This window comes from Ailuropoda melanoleuca, chromosome 2 (genome assembly GCF_002007445.2).
Source record: "Ailuropoda melanoleuca isolate Jingjing chromosome 2, ASM200744v2, whole genome shotgun sequence".
Classification (NCBI taxonomy): domain Eukaryota; kingdom Metazoa; phylum Chordata; class Mammalia; order Carnivora; family Ursidae; genus Ailuropoda; species Ailuropoda melanoleuca.
The window spans coordinates 84117709-84136808 of NC_048219.1; the positions used below are offsets into that span (position 1 = coordinate 84117709).

The window sequence follows — 19100 nt, forward strand, 5'->3', positions numbered from 1 at the left end:
TTATTACCCTATACAAAGGCAGATTATTCTCAGTCTTAGCTAGAGGAATAGAATGATATAATCTTCCTCGTTCCTTCCCTGACATCCTTCCAGTCATGGTGGGTGTGGAGTGTAGAGTGTTGGAGAAGCTCCAGGATCCACCCTGGCCAAGACTGTGATTGCTGCTCTTCACGAGCTGAATCTTGCTTTGTTCTTATGGCTGCTCCTCCACTGATAGCTCTGTCCTGGGCTTCTGGACTCGATTTTTGTCTTGTCTGTCAGTTCTCCCATGGACTGAAAGTCCAACCAGGGCCCCTGTCACCAGCGCTTGGATGGTGTGGTTTCCTGGGGCTGAATCCCAGGGGTCTCAGCTTCTGATTGCACTCCTCACCAGTGACTACTTGCCTCCTCCTGAAACCCATGGGCTTGGCCAGCTGCCTGTGCCCAAGGGTGAAAAAGAGCTGGGGGGCATGATTTGGTTGTTTTTCAATGCCTTTGCTTGAGTTATCTTTTCTTTGAAAAGAGAACTCCAGGTTTCTGATCTGAGAGGCAAACATTTTTGCTCCCTAGGAGCCCATTCCTAAGGCATTGGAGGTCTGACCTTCCACCCCCTCACTGACTCTCGCCTGGACTAAACTTTCTCTGCTGGGCTGCTCTGGCCTTCTCCAGGGCTGTAGAAGCTCAGGGTTGTTAACACATCTGACTGCTCCTTTTCCCATCTTGACAAAATTCATTCGGTTGCAACTTTTCATAACTCTTTACCCTACAACCATTTCTAGCACTGTAATTTCTTCTCATTTTTCCTTCTTTGGGTGAGAAATGCCTCCAAAGCCCAGATTTTGGCACAATAACTCCCAGGTTGTTTTTATAGTCCCAGTGTAGTACTTCTTTGTTACAGCTCAATATTCCTAAATTTTGTTCCAAGTCTTTATTTTACATTTATAAATATCAGGTTGTATTAATTGGTTCCAGCTTTAAAAATGTTCCATCAGAGGTTATTTTCTGCTATTTTGATAGTGGTTTCGAAACCCGGAACACCAAGGCCCTGATGTGGGCCATGTTCTGCAAGCATCCCTCAAGGACTGGTGTGGAACGGAAAAGATACGCAGATCCTGGGCCTCGCTGTGTTCTTTGAAGACTGTACTGGCCATAATAGCTTCAAAGAATTTCAACAAGTTCCTAAGACATGACCTTCCCTTTCCGAAAACCACGTTGGCCGGGCTTGCCTTAATCAAGCTGTGCTTTTCTAAGCATCCTTTTACTTGATCTCCTGCAGCAGTTTTTAATACTTTCCCTACAAGTGAAGTTAAACTAACTGGCCTGTAATTTCCTGGTGTGTCCCTAAGCTCTATGAAATAACGGCATTAGGTTGGCTACCTTCCAATTCTTCTTGAATTTTTTTGTTTTGTTTTAAAACGCAGGATTGAAAAGGCCAGAGAATGCTTCCTGTCTCCCTTTTCCTTCGTTTCTTCCATGACATACTGCTTTCTGGTCCCAGTAGATCTGCCATTTTAATAACTTCAAACCTCTTAAATGTTTTCACATATTATTTGTTTCTATCTCTGAAGCATGAGTTTTCCATTTTTCATTTTGACAAGCCTCCCCTCCCCCCTGCCCCAAATAAGGGTTTACAATTCCATTGAATAGATTGTTAATTTGAGGCACTGTTAAAAAAATGAGTTTCATATTAGAAATGTGGACAAGGGAGACAACTAGATTATCATTAATTCTGTGGTCTTACTTGTGAGTTATTATGAATACACATTGGGGAAGGAGCTGAAGAATATATCTACATGCATAGGAATAGGAACCAACAAAACGAAATTACATCTGGGGACACTAATTCAATGTACCAGCAAAGTACCTTAAAAACGTGATGAAACTAATTAGATTTTTATATATAAGATTTGCAACCTGTATCTTTTTAAACTGCATTTGATTCAGTACTTTCAAATCCAATATCAGAAGAATCTTTCCATATTTAATGATCTCCCAGAATGATCTCCCAATAGAAAAGCCCATAAAATTTCTTAATTAAAATATATCAGTTAAAAAAATCACATCTTATTTTTTTACTCGTAGGAGTAAAGAGGAAAATTAATAATTATTTGTATTCTTAAAACTACACTGTATCACATCATCTTTCAGATTGTCCAGGTTGTTTGTTTTATAGAATCGATTAATTTTTAAAGTAAGTGAGTCACCAACTAGGGCATACAAACTTTTATTCTTTATAGATGTTTTTTGTTTCAGCAAGCTTTTGTGTTTTTAAGAGTTTTTTGTGGTGACCTAATTTGTCTTTTCTGAATAAATCACAGGTAGGGAAACTATGGCCCATGTTTGGATGGGTGTTTATTTCTGGGTTGGAAGCATGATGATCGCCATCATGAAACAAAGCCAAACACAGAGTCTAAAACATTTAAGACAGTTGACCCTGACTTCAGAGAAGTTTAACTAACAAACCCCTGTCCAATGGGTAGTTTTTTCTTTCTAATTTATCAAAGTCACAAAGTCCGAAATTTGTACATCTCTTAATAAAGCACACGTACTACATATCAGACTTAATCACAGGTGGGAGAATCTTTGCATGTATGGAACATGTAGACCTCTCTCATGGGGAACATTTCAATCAGCTTGAATGATCCTTAATATTTTCTTTTCTGGTTTTGGGCGGGACTCAATAAACCTGCAAATGAACAAGTCAGATTCTCTCTGAGGACCATCAAACAGACACACGCAGCCAAATATTTGTGCATATTCAGCAAACAAATTTAAGTTTAGGAGTACATTTTAAAGCATGGATTTTATTGAGTGCTTGAAATATTTTCTCATAGATACCCATCTTCAGGATTCTAAAGTTGTAATTAAAGTACTTGTAGACTTTACCTTTCCTATGGAGTATATTTTATACCATGCAATTACAAATTTTGTACATTTTCACTCTTCTCCCACACCTATGCCTTTGCTGGAGCTGCTCCCTTTTCTTGGAATGCCCTCTCCCACATTTGAATGTCAAGACTGCCAAGATCTACTCATTCACGGGTGGACAGCTTAAAGCCCAGTGGAAAAGTACTGGGTTTGCGGTAAAGAAGAACAACTTGAGGCTATGGATTTAACTATGCCTAAACCCAAGTTCTTCAATATTCTAATTAATAAACTTCCTACATTCTTTATGCCTCCATCTCCCTATACGTAAAATGGCAATATTTGTATCTCCTTTTAGAATTGTGATATGGGCTAATTGGAATTATTTATTTATTTATTTACTTATTAGAGAGAGAAAGAGCAAGAGAGTGCTAGTTGGGGAGGGGCAGAGAAAGAGGGGAAAGAAAGAATCCTAAGCAGTCTCCATACTCAGCAGCATGGACCCTGAGACGAGGGGCCAGAACCCACAACCCTGAGATCATGACCTGAGCCAAAATCAAGAGTTGGATGTTCAACCGACTGAGCCACCCAGGTGTTCCTGGAAGAATATATAAAAGATCAAAATTAGTTACCCTTTCTTTCCCTTCCAATGCCACCTTCTCCACAAGGCTTCTCTAGATCCCACCCACAACCCCACTCTAATGGTAATCTCATTTTCCTTTGAATGCCCATAACACTTCATCTGTCCCTCATGGACTTCAATGCATTATTTTATTCACTTTTTTTTTTAAAGACTTTATTTATGAGAGAGAGAGAGAGCACAAGCAGAGGGAGGGGCAGAGGGAGAGGGAGGAGCAGACTGCCCATGGAGCAGGGAGCTGGATGCAGGGCTCTATCCCAGGACCCTAGGATCATGACCTGAGCTGAAAGCAGACGCTTAATTGACTGAGCCACCCAGGCACCCCTTCATTTCTTTAACATTTTTTGACCATTTACTATGTGTTAGGTTATATTTTTTTTCCTTTCCCCCCCCCAATTAATCCTTAAGCTTCTTGAGGTTAGAGCCTTTATAATATTCATATCCACCCCCATTGTCTGTATAGTGTTTAACCCCCTAGTGCTGAACAAGAATGTACTTGTTAATTGCTTGGTATTTGGTAAGATACCACTGTTTGGTAAAAATTGGTGACTATATATAATGCAGATAATATCCGTATATCCATTTTCATATAAGTCCACATCCTCAAATAGGATTACAAACTGGAAATTATGTTCATATGTAAGGCCAGTGCATGGGATCATCATCATTTTCATCCTTGTTATTAAATACTACAACTACTACTAATAACATAATAAAGTAATAGCTAACATCCCTCATGCATAAAGGAGAATATTTTCTTCCCATTGCCATATGAGTCTTTAGAGTAGTTCCTGCTAGAGCAGAACATGGTTTCCAAAAAGAGAAGGTGAATGAACAAATGGGCTGTAGCCGTGTCTCTGTGGAATTACATTAACACAAATCTGAGCATATTTTCAAAGAACTGTGGTTTATAAATAAAGACTCTCTCTCATATATACAATCCTATGGCTAGATGAACTCTAAAGTTTCAGGGGAAATTACACAATTTCAAAACGAGGCTATGTGTACACAACACCAAGCCATCCAAGTGAAAGCCTGAGCAAACCACTTAGGAATGCGGTCTTTCCTAGCCCAGACATTTCAAGTAGTTATTGGAAATATGTAATGTGGTTCTGACGCTATTTTACTACTCATGGATGAACTGCACTACGGTGACATTTCACTATAATTTGCTGTTCCTAATTGACTGCAGGCAAGGAAACCAGAAAGCCAAACTGGTTAGAACTATGTTTAAAGTGAGAACGACTAGGCTCTGATTTAAGGCCAATGAGAGTAGCCTACAAACAGAAGTAAATGTTAAGGGTATGGCCTTCACAGCATCTACCTTGAACTCTCCCTCCAAAATGGAGGATACAGAACTCTATGAATTTTGCATGCAACATAAGCAACTTTCTTAGATTACCTTTTCTTCCCCAGTGCAGAGTTTCCTTTGAGAAAGAAAATAAAAGACTTCCCGAAGAGGCTTCTGAGGAGTTTAACTGTGGCAAGTGTCCTAGTTGCTATAGCCTGTGCAAGACTTCAAGCAGAAACAGACTCATGAGCCTTAAAAGTTTGCGAGTCCCAAAAGTGTTTGGGTCTGGGCCTCTTTCATGGTCACCACTCACAATCACAACTGCCTTGGGGTTCTCAGTAGGCACTGCCTGCAGCTTTTCAACTCACTTGGGATGAGGTACCAAGTAACTGAGTTCCCAAACAAGTCCTAAGTGTGAAGGGACTGAGATTGGAAATGCACCCTCTTCTCCAGATGTGCATTCTGTCCTTGGCTGACGCTGATCAGGAGCCTGACTTTGTTTTGTGTTCTGTATCTGTTTTTACTGAAGCAAATTGATGTTGATGTACGTCTGGTATACCCAAGGTCCAATCTCCGTGGTGCTCATCCTGCCTTCCCTTTTCTTATGGAACCATTCAGGAAAGGGTATGTGAGTGGGAGTGGGAGGCTTATTGCCCAAATGCTCCACTGGAAGAATGTGGTAGAGCCAGATGTGAAATGGACCTCCCCTGAGTGAAGGATTCACGACCCAGAGTCACAGCACATATTGGAGAGGAATGGCTTTCTAACTGAACTCTGGAATTGTAACATTGTGCTATCCCACATCCAAGTCAAAATGTCTGTCCAGATTAGACATCAAAACTGGCCTGTTATCATCTCTGATTTTTACTGAGCATCTTTGAAGAAGAAAGAGTCCTTTGGGGGGCTAATTGGTCCCAGGCCCGAGAATTGGACAGGGATTTCTATGGCTACTTCAGAAGAAAACTTCCAATATTTTAAATCCAGGTATCACATAGAGTTTCAACTGGAGCAGACACATTTAGAACACCATAACAAAAGGTAGAAGGTATGTTATTTGACTCCAAAAGCACAAAATCACTTTTTTGTAGTAGCGAGAGCAGTGGAATAAGAGTTAATGCTGTAAAATCCACACTATTGTCAAGCATAAATAAACCCAACGAAACTTGTTCAGATAGTACTCAGGCAATACTTAAGAGCCCATTAGGAAATCATCCAAGACCTGAGACACATAAACACTTTATTAGATCACTGAAATAAAGTGCAAACAAGTTTGTCTTAGAAAGATCCAAAAATCTTTATGCTTTCAGTCTGAAGAGCCATTAAACAGTGCCTGACAAATTTTAAATGATATTCTAATTAATCACTGAATTTTTATAGCTTCTTGTGAGCTGTAAGTTAGATATTAACAAGGCAGCATGAGAGGCAATCCCCTTGTACTGAGCATGAGTTTTAAGTCTTTGCATAAACCCAATGGTCAGCCAGGCCAGACTTTTGTGTTAAGCATCTACTAGAAACAGAATGGACCACCGACCTAAAAATTGGCATTATTTTCATGTTGGTTAGAGTAAGATGGAAAATGTGCCCAAATCTCATAGACTGATGGAAAATTATAACAGATGTGTCTCTGTCTCATTCAGGGAACACTTTCTGGGGGCATTTTTACATTGTTCCTTTGGTGAAACTAACACTTTGTAATACACTAACCATACAACTCCCTTTAATACCATCACACACTCAAGAATTACCATGAATAATTATAACCCAATTCTTTTGTATATAAAAATTTCTGATTTATAGTCTTTAATTGGATACAGTGATGGTGTAGACAATCTAGGACAATTTTATTCCTAGAAAGGGGTTTTGTTAGAAGCAAGGCAGATTTTTTAAGTGCCTACCATCAGGAAGCTCCAATGAGGAGCAAGAATTTGCTTTCAAAGAATGAATTAAAAAAATTTTTTTGAAGTGACTATAAGATTATTACTTCAATTCTCATTTTCTGAAAATTACAAAAATCTCTTCAATGAAGATGTTCACCTACCTCATAATACAAGGGAGCACTACTGCCTAGAGGTTTCTTTGCCTTTTTAGATGGAGTTCCAAGAAATGCACTTGATTCATCGATCTGTAAGAAAATTAAATTCATCTATAATGAAAAAGTAAGGCATACTTAAAGAATACTTAGATATATGTAACTTTCAAATACCTAGGTGGCTTGAAGGGTTGAGAAACCTAGCAAGGAAGAGATACTCACTAACTAGGCAAAATATTTATAGTCACTTTGGTAAGCTTTTAATAATTGTGTGGGTATAGGTCAGCTGACAGGACTTTTCTATGTGGTCATTCCTCGCTGTCTTCTGACAGCTAGGTTTCTCTGTAGACTTAATTTTTCTTGGTATGGACTACCCTGAAACAGCAAATAGTTTAGTCTTTTACTATTATTAAATATTTTATTGAATAAATCATTCCTCAGAGAGCCTAGCATGGAGCCTGGTATGGCCACAGGAATTTTGTTAAATGAATGAGTGCTAAAAGGGCCTAAAATGGGCCTAAACAATGGGCCAAAATAACTCTTCCGGGTTAAACAACACAAATTTATTCTAGCTAAGTTTTGTTTAAAATAATCCACCCCAATTTACCAAACAGCCCAAGAATATGAGAGTTGCATTTATTTTATTTTTTTTTAATATTTTATTTATTTATTTGACAGAGAGAGAGACAGCCAGTGAGAGAGGGAACACAAGCAGAGGGAGTGGGAGAGGAAGCAGCAGGCTCCCAGCGGAGGAGCCCGATGTGGGGCTCGAACCCAGAACTCCGGGATCACGCCCTGAGCGGAAGGCAGACGCCCAATGACTGTGCTACCCAGGCGCCCCTTATTTTGTTATTTTATTCTATTATTTTAAGCACAAAAGTCTTCACGGGGCCTAGAGGTGGGAAGGGACAGGCACCTGCTGGAGAATGTCTTGCCAGGACACGATACTGAAGGATTTCCGCTGAGGGACCTGGACAGCAAGGGTGAGGGCTCGGATGAGAACATCATCCTCAATCTGGTTTCCAACTACAAAAGCGACGGAGCCCTTCCAATCATTCTGTTAAAACAAAACAAAACAAAACAAAACAAAAACAGAAGGAATTAAATTCTAGATACTCCTGGATAGGTAATTTTGTGTCAAAGGTTCCCACTAAAACAAGTTAATTTTCCCTTTAAAGTTTACCTTAAAAGATAAGAGCTGACCACATAGTGTATGTAAATTCCTGATTCAAGTAGCCGCAAGGCGGCAGTGTTGTGCCAAATTTCATGCAACTTGACAAAAAAACCATTTTCTTTTTTTTTTTTTAATGTTTTTTTTATTATATTATGTTAGTCACCATACAGTACATCCCTGGTTTCTGATGTAAAGTTCGATGATTCATCATTTGCGTATAACACCCACTGCACCATGCAATACGTGCCCTCCTTAATACCCATCACCAGCCTATCCCATTCCCCCACCCCCTCCCCTCTGAAGACCTCAGTTTGTTTCTCATAGTCCACAGTCATTTTCTTGAGAAACTAGACCTTTCACGTTAAGGAAGACAGTGTTTAAAAAATGACATGCTTTCACTAGAATGCTGTCCAAGTGTAAGTTGGTCCTGGGAAGAAATAGTTCATTCATATGTTACAAATATATACTAAGATATAATCTTGAAAGCAGAAATCTTTTGTTTTTGTTCCCTGATACATGCTAAGACTCTAAATAGTGCCAGAGGCACAGGAGGAGCTTATCAGTACTTGTTGAATGTCGGGTAATTGAATGAGTTGCCAAATGGGCCTTTATATGGGGTAAAAATGTAATCCCCAGAGTTTTTGTAAAGCACAGAACTAGAACACATCTTTCCCTCCTCGTGTAACACAAGAATCTCATTGCTAATTCACAAATGAGTCCTTTCCCTTCCCAGGACGTAGGCTAAAAAATTACACTTGGACACGAAATGTTGCGTCAAATAATTTAAAGAAATGTTACTAAAGACAATATTCTTTTTCAATAATCCCCCTTTTTTGTCTATTATAATGATAATTTCTCTTGGGAAGAAGCAGTTCCCTGGAGATTAAGAAGGGAATTTATTGAATTATGGGCTGGCTGTGTGGTGCTGAGAGGCAGAGTCACGAATACTAGGCCTATGGCTTTTGCACACTAACAGTCGTATGGGGAAACGGAACAAATGAACACGATAAAGGCATTTGGAAAGAGAAATCAATAATAAGGGAGGGAAGCCTAGTCATGGGACCTGGCCGGGCCTTACTTTCCCCATTTATAGTATGAAGGGATTGGGCAGGGCAAAATTTGACGTCCCTCTAGAGATCTGACTCAAATAGGGTAAAACTCCCTGTCGGTGGATTCAAAAACAATGTCTAAGATGATGTGAAGAGATTTTACACAAATGTAATGAAATGCGTAATTTTCTGTGGTTCTCTCTGGTTTCTGTCCAGTCCATGGTCAGGGTGATGACAGAACTAGGGTATAGGTGGGAGAAAAGACCTTAGTGCAAATTCCTCCTTACCATCAAATAATCAGTATCCTTAAATGTCTCTTACTTCTCTCCGGGGAAACTTGCTAACTACCTAACAACCTCCTCCCCCAATTTTCAGTTCAAAACAAAAACCACACATGAAAGAATAAAAATGTGTATTTTACCTACAAAGTGTGTGTGTGTGTGTGTGTGCATGTCGATACAGCTCAATGTGTTTCCCTCTGTTACACTGAGTTTAAGAACTTTTCTGTTTGCTAAATCACCATGGGAAGACTGAGCATCTGTTTTTCTAAAATATTCTGACTCTGAAAAGTAAGTATGACATTTATAATGTATTCTTTTGGAAAAAAATTCTGCTATCACGAAACAACCTTTCCCACATTGGATGCCTTTCTTTTCTTTCGTCTGCTCCCACAGTCAAAACTGCAACTATAATCATTGAAAGAGGACAATCTCTTATATTCTCACAATAAAGTACACATGGTTCCTAAACAGGCAATACCCCAAACTTCCCATCAGTTACATTTTCCCACACTGAAGAATTTAACGACCTCCTCTACCTTACCCCCTCCCTGCTGCAAATGTCCTTGCCAGGATTTGAAAGCTAATGGTGACAAGGAAGGGTTGCCTCTCCACTGTTTGGGGGGCAAATCAGAAAGAGGGTATTGTAGTCCACCACCTACCCATTAGTATCTGGTGTCAAAGGCAGGCGTTGACTATTTCAGACCAGAAAAAAATAAGGGAGGAGGAGGAAGGAACTAACAATTATTGAAATCCGCCATGTGCCAGGCATATGTTATCTCACTGAATCCCTGAGCAATCCCTTTAAATAGGTGCACTAATACTTTATAGATGGAAAAACAGAGGCCCAACGAAGTCAAACAACTTGTTCAAGGTCATCATGGCAGAACCTCATAGAAACCACATACGTGGCTTACAATTTTGTGAACGTTTTAGAACAGTTTTGAGAGCAAGTCTTTGGGGTCAGAACGCCTTTCCATAATCCTTAAATTGCAGCTAATGGCTACCTCATTCATAGTAAACATCACAGATGAAGATCTGTATCACATGGTAAATGTATAAAACCTTCAAAAATAGGTATGGAGTAAATCCTTAAGACATCTTAAGGTTTCTTTTCTTTTCTTTCTTTTTTAAATCAATGATAGTTTTACAAAGGCTCAAAGATGTTAAGGAAATTTCCTGAGCTTGTCTCTTTCCAAGTCGAGTGTTCTTGTTACTTTGGTCTGCATGCACTTTAACACAAGATCTATTCCTCCTATTCATGGTACTATACTGAAAATTCTGGGCCCGATTTCTCCACTGGAAGGGGTCTGGCGAGTCCAGCTGAGACTCCGTTTCCATTCTGTACTCGTTAGTCCCCCAAACTCCTGCTCCTGGAATAAGATCTACTTGGCAAAACGGGACCCACGAAGGACTTTGTCTGAGTCATGGATTAATGTCAAATCACATTGCCGGAGAAGCCAGGTAAGCATGAAATGGACTGATCAGACAGTAATAATGCAAATCTAGAATGTCTGCAGAGAAGGATGCACTCACTAGCATGCTGCACTAGGGGGCAGCGAGATGTCAGGAAATGCATAATATTCAAGTAATGAAGAGTAAGTCATTGCTCTGGGGTCTAATTAGGAAGAACCGTTAAGTGAACAATGCTCTGCAAATGTAATTTATCAACCTTTCTCTTACTACTTCAGGATAACTACAGATTCCAAAATTTCCACTAATTGGCAGCAGTTTTAGAAATAGGAAATTGTTTTGGAAAAACGGGGACACGAATCGTATTTGGTAAAAAAGCTATTAAGAATACCTCTCCATCATGTATCCCACCCCGACATGCAGTTAAACACAGTCCTTAAATTTGGGTTCACAGGGCAGCAGGACAAAGTGAGTGTAGAGAAAACAAATGTGGACCATGGGTGAGAAACGAAGGTACGATGTGTACATTTGTGTCATCACACTTGGGAGCCCTGAGGTGCTGGCTACCTGTGGGTGAGTTTTGCACAGCTCAAGAAGTTTGTGTTAACTCTTAGCATAAACCTAGACAAAGAAAACAGTAATAATTTTAGGAAAACTACACTGGATGTATCCGATGGTGGAGGATACAGGATTTCAGTCTGGGCATACCTCAAAAGCCTTAGGAAATGAAGTCGGCTCTGCTGGCTGGAGGCATATACTGGACACAGTTATTGCTGAGTCTTGCTCTCTAGCTATTATTGATAAAGTCATTCAAAGGATGGAATGAAGTCATGTATGGACACAATCCATTACCCTTTATTTACTTTACCAGCCTCACCTAATTGAAGCTTGGCAGGAGGGCGTCTTAACCCAAACACAGACATACTACTCTTCCAAAGCAAGAAAGTATTCATGTTAATGCAGAGACCCCAGCTGTCTCACACACGCGTACTGTCCCAGAGACACAGGGTAGATTTATGACTCCTTTCTTTCATACATTGCAAACTCTCCAAATTTTACTTAGGGACTTGTACTTTCTAAGATAATTACAACAACCCTTTAAGACAAGTGAAAAGTAGCTTTTGGACGAGGGGAAGGTGACTGCTTCTTTCTATTACCGCAAGGAATCAGCTGGGAGGGGAATGGCAAGGACACACATACTGTCTTCGGCTGCCTTTGCTGGCGTGTGGCATGGGGTCTGCTGCCCTCAAAGACCTGAAATGAGATTCCCACAGTCTGCTCCCCAGAGCTGAGCCCACCCTGAGGAGTTCGAAGAACCAACAGTAGTCACAACTTTTCTTTAGAGAAGATGTATACAAGCTCCAAGTCAAATCAGTTCAACATTAAAAAAGTCAAATTCTGGGGCGCCTGGGTGGCACAGCGGTTAAGCGTCTGCCTTCGGCTCAGGGCGTGATTCCAGCGTTATGGGATCGAGCCCCACATCAGGCTCCTCTGCTGTGAGCCTGCTTCTTCCTCTCCCACCCCCCCTACTTGTGTTCCCTCTCTTGCTGGCTGTCTCTATCTCTGTCGAATAAATAAATAAAATCTAAAAAAAAAAAAAAGAGAAAAAAGTCAAATTCTGTGCAGTTATTTAACAATTGTCCCAATACACAAGCCTATACTTTCTGTCGATACTCTGCTGCAAGGATGACCTTCTTGTCAAGTAGATTTACTGCCGAATGGAGAGGGATTTGTGACTGTCTGTCTCATACCAGGTTTTCCCTTCAAAGGGGTCTTGGATCTCCATCAGCCAAAGAGTGTTAGTGTGGGCTGTTAGCCAGCAGGAGAAATATTTTTATTACATAGAACTGGCTGCTATAATCGTATTTGTTAAAAAGGGGTTATAACTATAAAATGAGTTGGGAATAGAGATTAAAAATGGGTGCACACTGTTATCTAATAAACAGGAGCAATACAACCGCCCAGGATGTGTGGTCATCTAACTGCTTTGACTGCCTTTACTAAACAATTTCTTATTATAGATTCTTCTTTAATGATAGATTCCTCACAATTTATTATAAATACTATAGCTTGACACATTGTCATCATACTATCAGAACTGCTCCTTATTTAGGAATTAGTTCATGTGGCTGTCACATTTTCTCAACTAGATTACAAGCTCTTTAGGTCAGAAATTCTGTTAGATCACTTTTGTACCTCATGGTGCCCAGCAGAGAAATAGGAAATAAAGCAGGGCTCTCCCTATAAACAACTGTTGATCAGTATTTTAAAGCAACAGAGGATGTGCTTGGACACTGAGGATTTTGACCCCGAGAATCATAAAGCTCTAGAATGTAGCGTATCAGGAAACGGGGCAGCGCATATAGAGCCCACAGCTCTTTTGGGAGGAAAACGGGCTATCTCTGATCCAACATGATTTCTGCCAGGCATCAGTGACAAGGGCGTGAGGAGTTAGGCCCTGCAGCCGTTCCTCTGCCAAGACAGGTTTCCTGGGCGTAGCTCAGAAAGCAGCCAAATGGTAGGGAAAGGAGGCAGCTCTTCCATTAAAGAGGGGAAAGCCAAGACTCACATACAAACGTGCACTGGCTATAAAACCATTCCTCCTTCTCGTTCCTTCCTACTGTCTCCTGTCACCCAACGAGAGGGAATTCAATGGCCCGCTCCTTCTTGCCCTCCACCTAACTGCCTCCAGGCTGCAAGTTCTGTGATTCCTTTCTCCTTCAAGGTGCCTCTGAAATTCTCACGGCAAGAGCATAAAGGGGTGGGGTGGGGAGAGAGGAGAGACAGAAGCTGCACATGGTATCAGGGGTCTATATCCAGAATCTGCCAGATGTGCCAAATCAGAGCCTGACACTTGCCTCCTGCAGCAACGTCACTACCCCCTCCATCCTAATCTTCCCCTCCATCAAGAGTGTGCTGGATCTGACTGCCCCCGCACTTCCGGGCTCTGGCCTGTGAGGTTGCGTTGATACCGTGAAATCCACCATGGCGGAAGTGTTGAAGCTACAGCAATGCCAAGTGCCACGAATTAGAGCTTTGCCTTGGAGAACAGGTTGTTAAAACGTTTAGCAGCAAGTCACAGCTCCCTTCCCAGGAAGGCCCGTGTGTCTAAGACTGACTTAGGAATGACTGAATGAAACGGTGAAGACTGTCTCAGGGAAAATATTGACGGCAAAGCAGATTCTATCCACCTGTCACATTCCCCACTCCCATACCTGTTCAGCAGCGCATGCTGGGGGAAGTGATACTGTCTGCTGATGGATGCTGCTTCGGGTGGGACTCAGCCTTAAACACTATCTTTCAAAAGGGCTCTATGAAAAGCCAGTGACAAGGTAAGGACAGAGAGGCTACTATGGGAGGAGACGGGGCAGCCTACTCCAAGGCTCTCCTTTTCTCCTGACCATCTCAGGGCTACTTTCCCACTCAGGCATCTGAGTCACTGGGACCACTGTCCCCTGGGGGAGGATCCCTAAGCACCCCTCACCCACAGATGGTGAAATTCCCTCACACTTCCATGACCTGCTGGAAAAGGTTATTTTGACATAGTGATTAAGAGCCTGGGCTCAGGAGGCAGACTTCCTGAATTCAAATTTCAATGTACCATCTGTGTGTCCTTGGGCAAATCACTTAACTTCTCTGTGCCCCATGTATACATGAGGATAACGACAGTACCTGCCTCATGGGATTGTTGTGAAGATAGAATGGGAAAACCTACAGAAAGCCCTTCAGAGCACAGCACCTAGGAATGATCATGGCCATTATGAATATTATCGTTGGTGGGGGGCTTCTGCTCTTGGTAGTTGTTAAAACAAAAATGGTTATTCCATACGCACTGTTCCAAGTGTGGAGAACTCATGAGTGAATCAAGAAAAAAAATCAGAGTATCAACAGTTGTATCATGAAAAAGAAACTCTTCATTTGAATGACAGTCAATTTGTAGAGTAACTTGCTCTTTGACAGTGATAAACTTATTACCTGCTATATTTCTAAGATATTTAGGTGCCTGGAAGAGAGAGCAAAAGTCATGAACATACTATGTTTAAAATTCTAAAGGTATATAATTGTCAGAGCTATGGGGAAAAAATATGAGTGTGTGGCAGAAGGGAGCTCTAAGTGATTTTGTGCTCGGTAGAGGCCAGGTAGAGACACCGACCCACATCCAATGGTGAAAGAGACAAGGGTTTGAGTCAGGGGAAAAGTGTGGCGCTGACTAAGGAGACAGTGAGGTCCAAGGTGGCCACACAGAGGTCTGGGGGAGGACAGCTGCACTGCACTAATTCTTACTAGAGACGGAGACCGGCTCACTGACTTAAAAAAATAAGAACACGGATCACGTGCTTGGTATTTGACTTGCAAAAATTAATCTGATTAATTTTGTGGATGCAGACTTAAAACACAGATATCAGGCAGGGCTAGCTCTTAAAAACAAAAGCAAAGTGAGTAAAGTTTATTTTTGGTAGAGAGTGTTTGGGCACCTCTTTCTCCAGATAAGACAGGCTCCCTGGCCTGTTGCTATATTCTGGCTCCACTGGGCCCCTTATAGGGCTAGAATTCAGCATCCCCTTCTCCTGGATAGAATACAATCTATCTACATCACCTCCTATTCATCTCAGGGACTTAATACTTGATTTGTTAACTAGATAAATAAACAGACCCCTCAGCATTAGTGACTGGGGCTGTCTTAAAATATTTTTTCTCTCTGTGCTATCTGCATTTTCAGAAAAGAATCCGAGCAACTCCTGGACTAACTCAAAGGGATGCCCTGCTAATGGGGGTATGTTAGCAGTGGTCTGGGCCAGTGGAAAAGGCTCCCCTAGAGTCATATCACCTCGACAACCTCCTACTTTGCCCATGGGCCTGGCATATAGTAGCATTCAATAAATGTCTCTTGAACTTAGCAGCCAAAACCACACACTAAAGAGAATTTTTACACACATTTAGTATGGGAATGACAACTAAGTACGTGGCATTTTATCAGGTACACTCAGCACTTTGGAAGGAACTATGCCTCTGAATCACTGAATGTTTGAATTGAACAAAGAACATATTCCTTTGATAGAGAGACAACACTGTAATGTCTTCTGTTCACTGATGAGAACACAGCAGTTCAGAAATATCTTCACTGTGCATGCACATGCTATCTGGCTGGTTTTCCTTGTCTTCATAAATATTAAATATGATCACTGATTAAAATAATTGAAGTTCTGGTGCAAAAGACACAGAGCTCTGAAGTACTGTCAAATTCTGCCTCTGTGGTTTCTTAGACAAATGACCTTGGGCCTACCTTTGTGACTCAGTTTCTCACTTGTAAAAATGGATCTAATAATATAAACTTCCAAAAGTTTTTGCTGGGCTCTCGTAAACAAATACACCTAGGATCATTTTGCACATTGTAAAGTACTGTGCAAAGGTAAAATATTAATGTATGTAAGGGAAATAGTATTTCCCTTAGAAAGTTCTGCAAAGATGGGTTAAAAGAGGTGATCACTTCTTCAATTTTGAATATGGATATGTCCTGCAGATCTTCTTTGGATGGTTTAGCCTCTGAGCTTGGCTGTTTGATTGTTTTTCTTTCGTTTTTCAGAGTCCTCGGCCCATCCCACCAATCTAGCACATGAGCCTAATTCAGTTTTGCTCCATACATCAGAGAGTTTTAAGACAGCTATTAAAACACCACATGGAAAAGCTTTGTAGGGAATTCTACTCCACAGAGAAACCACAGAAACCACTACACACCTTAACTATCTCCCCACCCCCAACAGTTGGCTAAAATTACGGCTCCATTATGTTCGTACAATCCAACCAGTTTTATTGCTTGGAGCAAAATCTGAGGTCCAAAATGAACTTCAGAACATAAAAAGTAAGGCAAACCTCAAAAGGAAACAAGCTTCTTTGGGTTTTCAAACAAATATTACATATCAGAGGCATTCTTCTAACGGAGGAGGCCAAGCAAAGCTAAGAGGAGTCCTGCTAATTGCTCCACAAATGTAAAATTGGAATCAGGGACTCACCCAAAGAAAGGAGGTCTCTTTTCATCATCAGATATTAAAGGCTACAACCTTTCATCAACTCCATCCTCAGACATGAGACCCTCTTGTCCCTCCCTCAAGTCTCTTCAGTGTTGAGTTACTATCTCCCACATTAAAAATTAAGACGTATTTTCAAGACTCAATATTAGCTCATTATTACCCTATTGTAGCCCTTTTCTTTGGTTTTTATTTTCCCCCCACCTTTATTTCTCTATTTTTAAATGTCATATATCCACTGAATATTGTGGTATGTTCCATAAATTTGTATAACCTTGGCACTGGGACTGCTCAGAGGAAACAAATAACCAGCCAATACTCTTTTTAATGAATCATTTATGCCCCATAGCTGCTTTTTGGTTAGTTATGTGTCATGGACAACTCATTTCCTTGCAGTTAATTCAAGTGTCCTCATTACCATTTTTTTACTACACAGCCACTGATGGAGTTTTTTGTTTTGTTTGGTTTGTTTTGGTTTGGTTTGGTTTTGTTGTTGTTGTTGGTTTTTTTTTTTTTTAGCCACTGTTGGAGTTTAATTTCTCCATCTAGAGTGAGTACAGAACCTCCAAGGACACTTCTGACTACTACAAGGATATAAGACTGTCTTGATTATAAATACTCTACCTTATTCTCCCGCCAATTCAATGAAATACCCAAGAAATGCCAAAATTTCAGCCACCAAATTATGATGTGGGGAAGAAGGGTCATCCAAAGATGGTCCTGGGGCAATGCCAGATCTTCTAGATACCCAAGGTCAATCATGCTCATAGGGAATGATGGGTCAATCTGAAAACTCCCAGAGGGTCTCTCAGAAAAGCTATGACGGTGCACCTTGAGCAAAAGTGTGCTCGGGAATCTGTGCTCTGCCTTAATTCAACAAGAAATGAGCAGCAGTTCCACTCAGCACACCTTTATTAAATCAATGTGATTGAATGTCTCTGATGTAAGAAACTGTAGTGGTTACACAAAACCAACTAAGACAGGAGTTTGAAAAGTAAGCCAACAGTGTTTATGTTTCACAAGAAGTTTCTTAAGAGACCTTTCCTTTGTTCAGGCTACTTAACGGCCCCAGTTGCTCTGACGGGTCCATCAAGGCAGTTAGAATTTGTAGCTTTCCAGAGCTGGCATCATGCAACGATCTTGACTTTCCCAGCCTCCCAGGAATTAGGAGTTTCTCAATGAAGGCAAGAGGTGGTGGAGATGTGTCTCTGTGAGAAAACTGGGGTAAGACCACCAAACTGACAAAAGGTAAAAAGAATTCAGCAATATCAGTCAGTCCTGGCGGGAGGGCAGAATAAAGCATGGGTGGCTGTCTGAGGCAGTTCTTGAGATCTTTTTCCTAGAGCGCTCATGACTTTCTTCAGATCTTCACACCACTGCCACTGTTTTAGGGAAGAGTTTCTTGGGAGGCTGACGAGAAATTGGGGTGGAGGAAAGTCAGGAGGGAGGGCGTCACTGAAGTCAGGGGAGGAGCGGTGTATTTCGTCAAAGGCGATTAGAAGGTTACCAGTGACCTTAGCAAGAGCAGTTCTATTTGAGTGAAACTGCTTCCTGTTCATTTCTTCATTCCTGCAACACTATACACCCTCATAATTCACGTATCTCCTTTACCATATGAACCTCGTGTAAGGACCATGTGACTAAATATTCCAAGTTAATGATTATGATAAATGTCAAGTCCTCGATCTGGATATGGTTGTTAATTTTCTCCAATTACACAAGTACATGGGGTCTATTTATTGGTTATATCAGGGCAGTAATTCATTATAATTATTCCTCTCCTATTGATTCCCTAATATAGTCCTTACAATAGCTCTTTCAATGGTGTAATAAAAAGAGCACTGGTTTTAGTATCAGAAAACCTGGTTATTAGTCCTGATTCCAACCACATGGGCTTGGAAAAACATTCAGGTACTCAGAATCTGGACTGTAGTAATACAATGCTTATAGCAGAGAGTCATTCATTCAACCAATATTTACTGAGGAGTTACTAAGTGCCAAACATTGAAATGGGCATTAGGAATAGGATGTATAGGCATAGGGCATAATCACTATCCTTAAACCACATCAGCCTGGGAAAGACAATACACAAGTGAAAAGAGATTATTTATAGAAGTATTTCCTAGCTATAAAGCACTGTGCAGTGTATTCATTTTAATTATTATATTGTTTATCCTAATTTATTCACTAATAGTCAACATTTACTATGTGGGTACCTATGTTGTATGTGCTGCCTTCGAAAGGGAGGATACAAAAATAAATAAAAGCAATTAAAAGAAATGAACTAAATCTGTATATCTCAACATGGAAGACTTCAAAACACAATGTGGAATAAAAAAAATTGCAGGATGAACCA

The 19100-nt window shown here is 40.7% G+C and overlaps 1 protein-coding gene across 1 annotated transcript in view; it reads right to left on the minus strand.

The window, feature by feature from the left end:
• The window catches only part of SPAG17 (sperm associated antigen 17), a 210776-nt gene that overhangs the window by 169215 nt on the left and 22461 nt on the right, over positions 1–19100 (minus strand). The window contains exons 2-3 of the mRNA XM_034641782.1: positions 7721–7861; positions 6814–6897 (exon numbers count right to left, since the gene is read on the minus strand). Of these exons, the coding sequence (XP_034497673.1) occupies positions 6814–6897; positions 7721–7861 (225 nt within the window). The remainder of the gene's footprint in view (positions 1–6813; positions 6898–7720; positions 7862–19100) is intronic.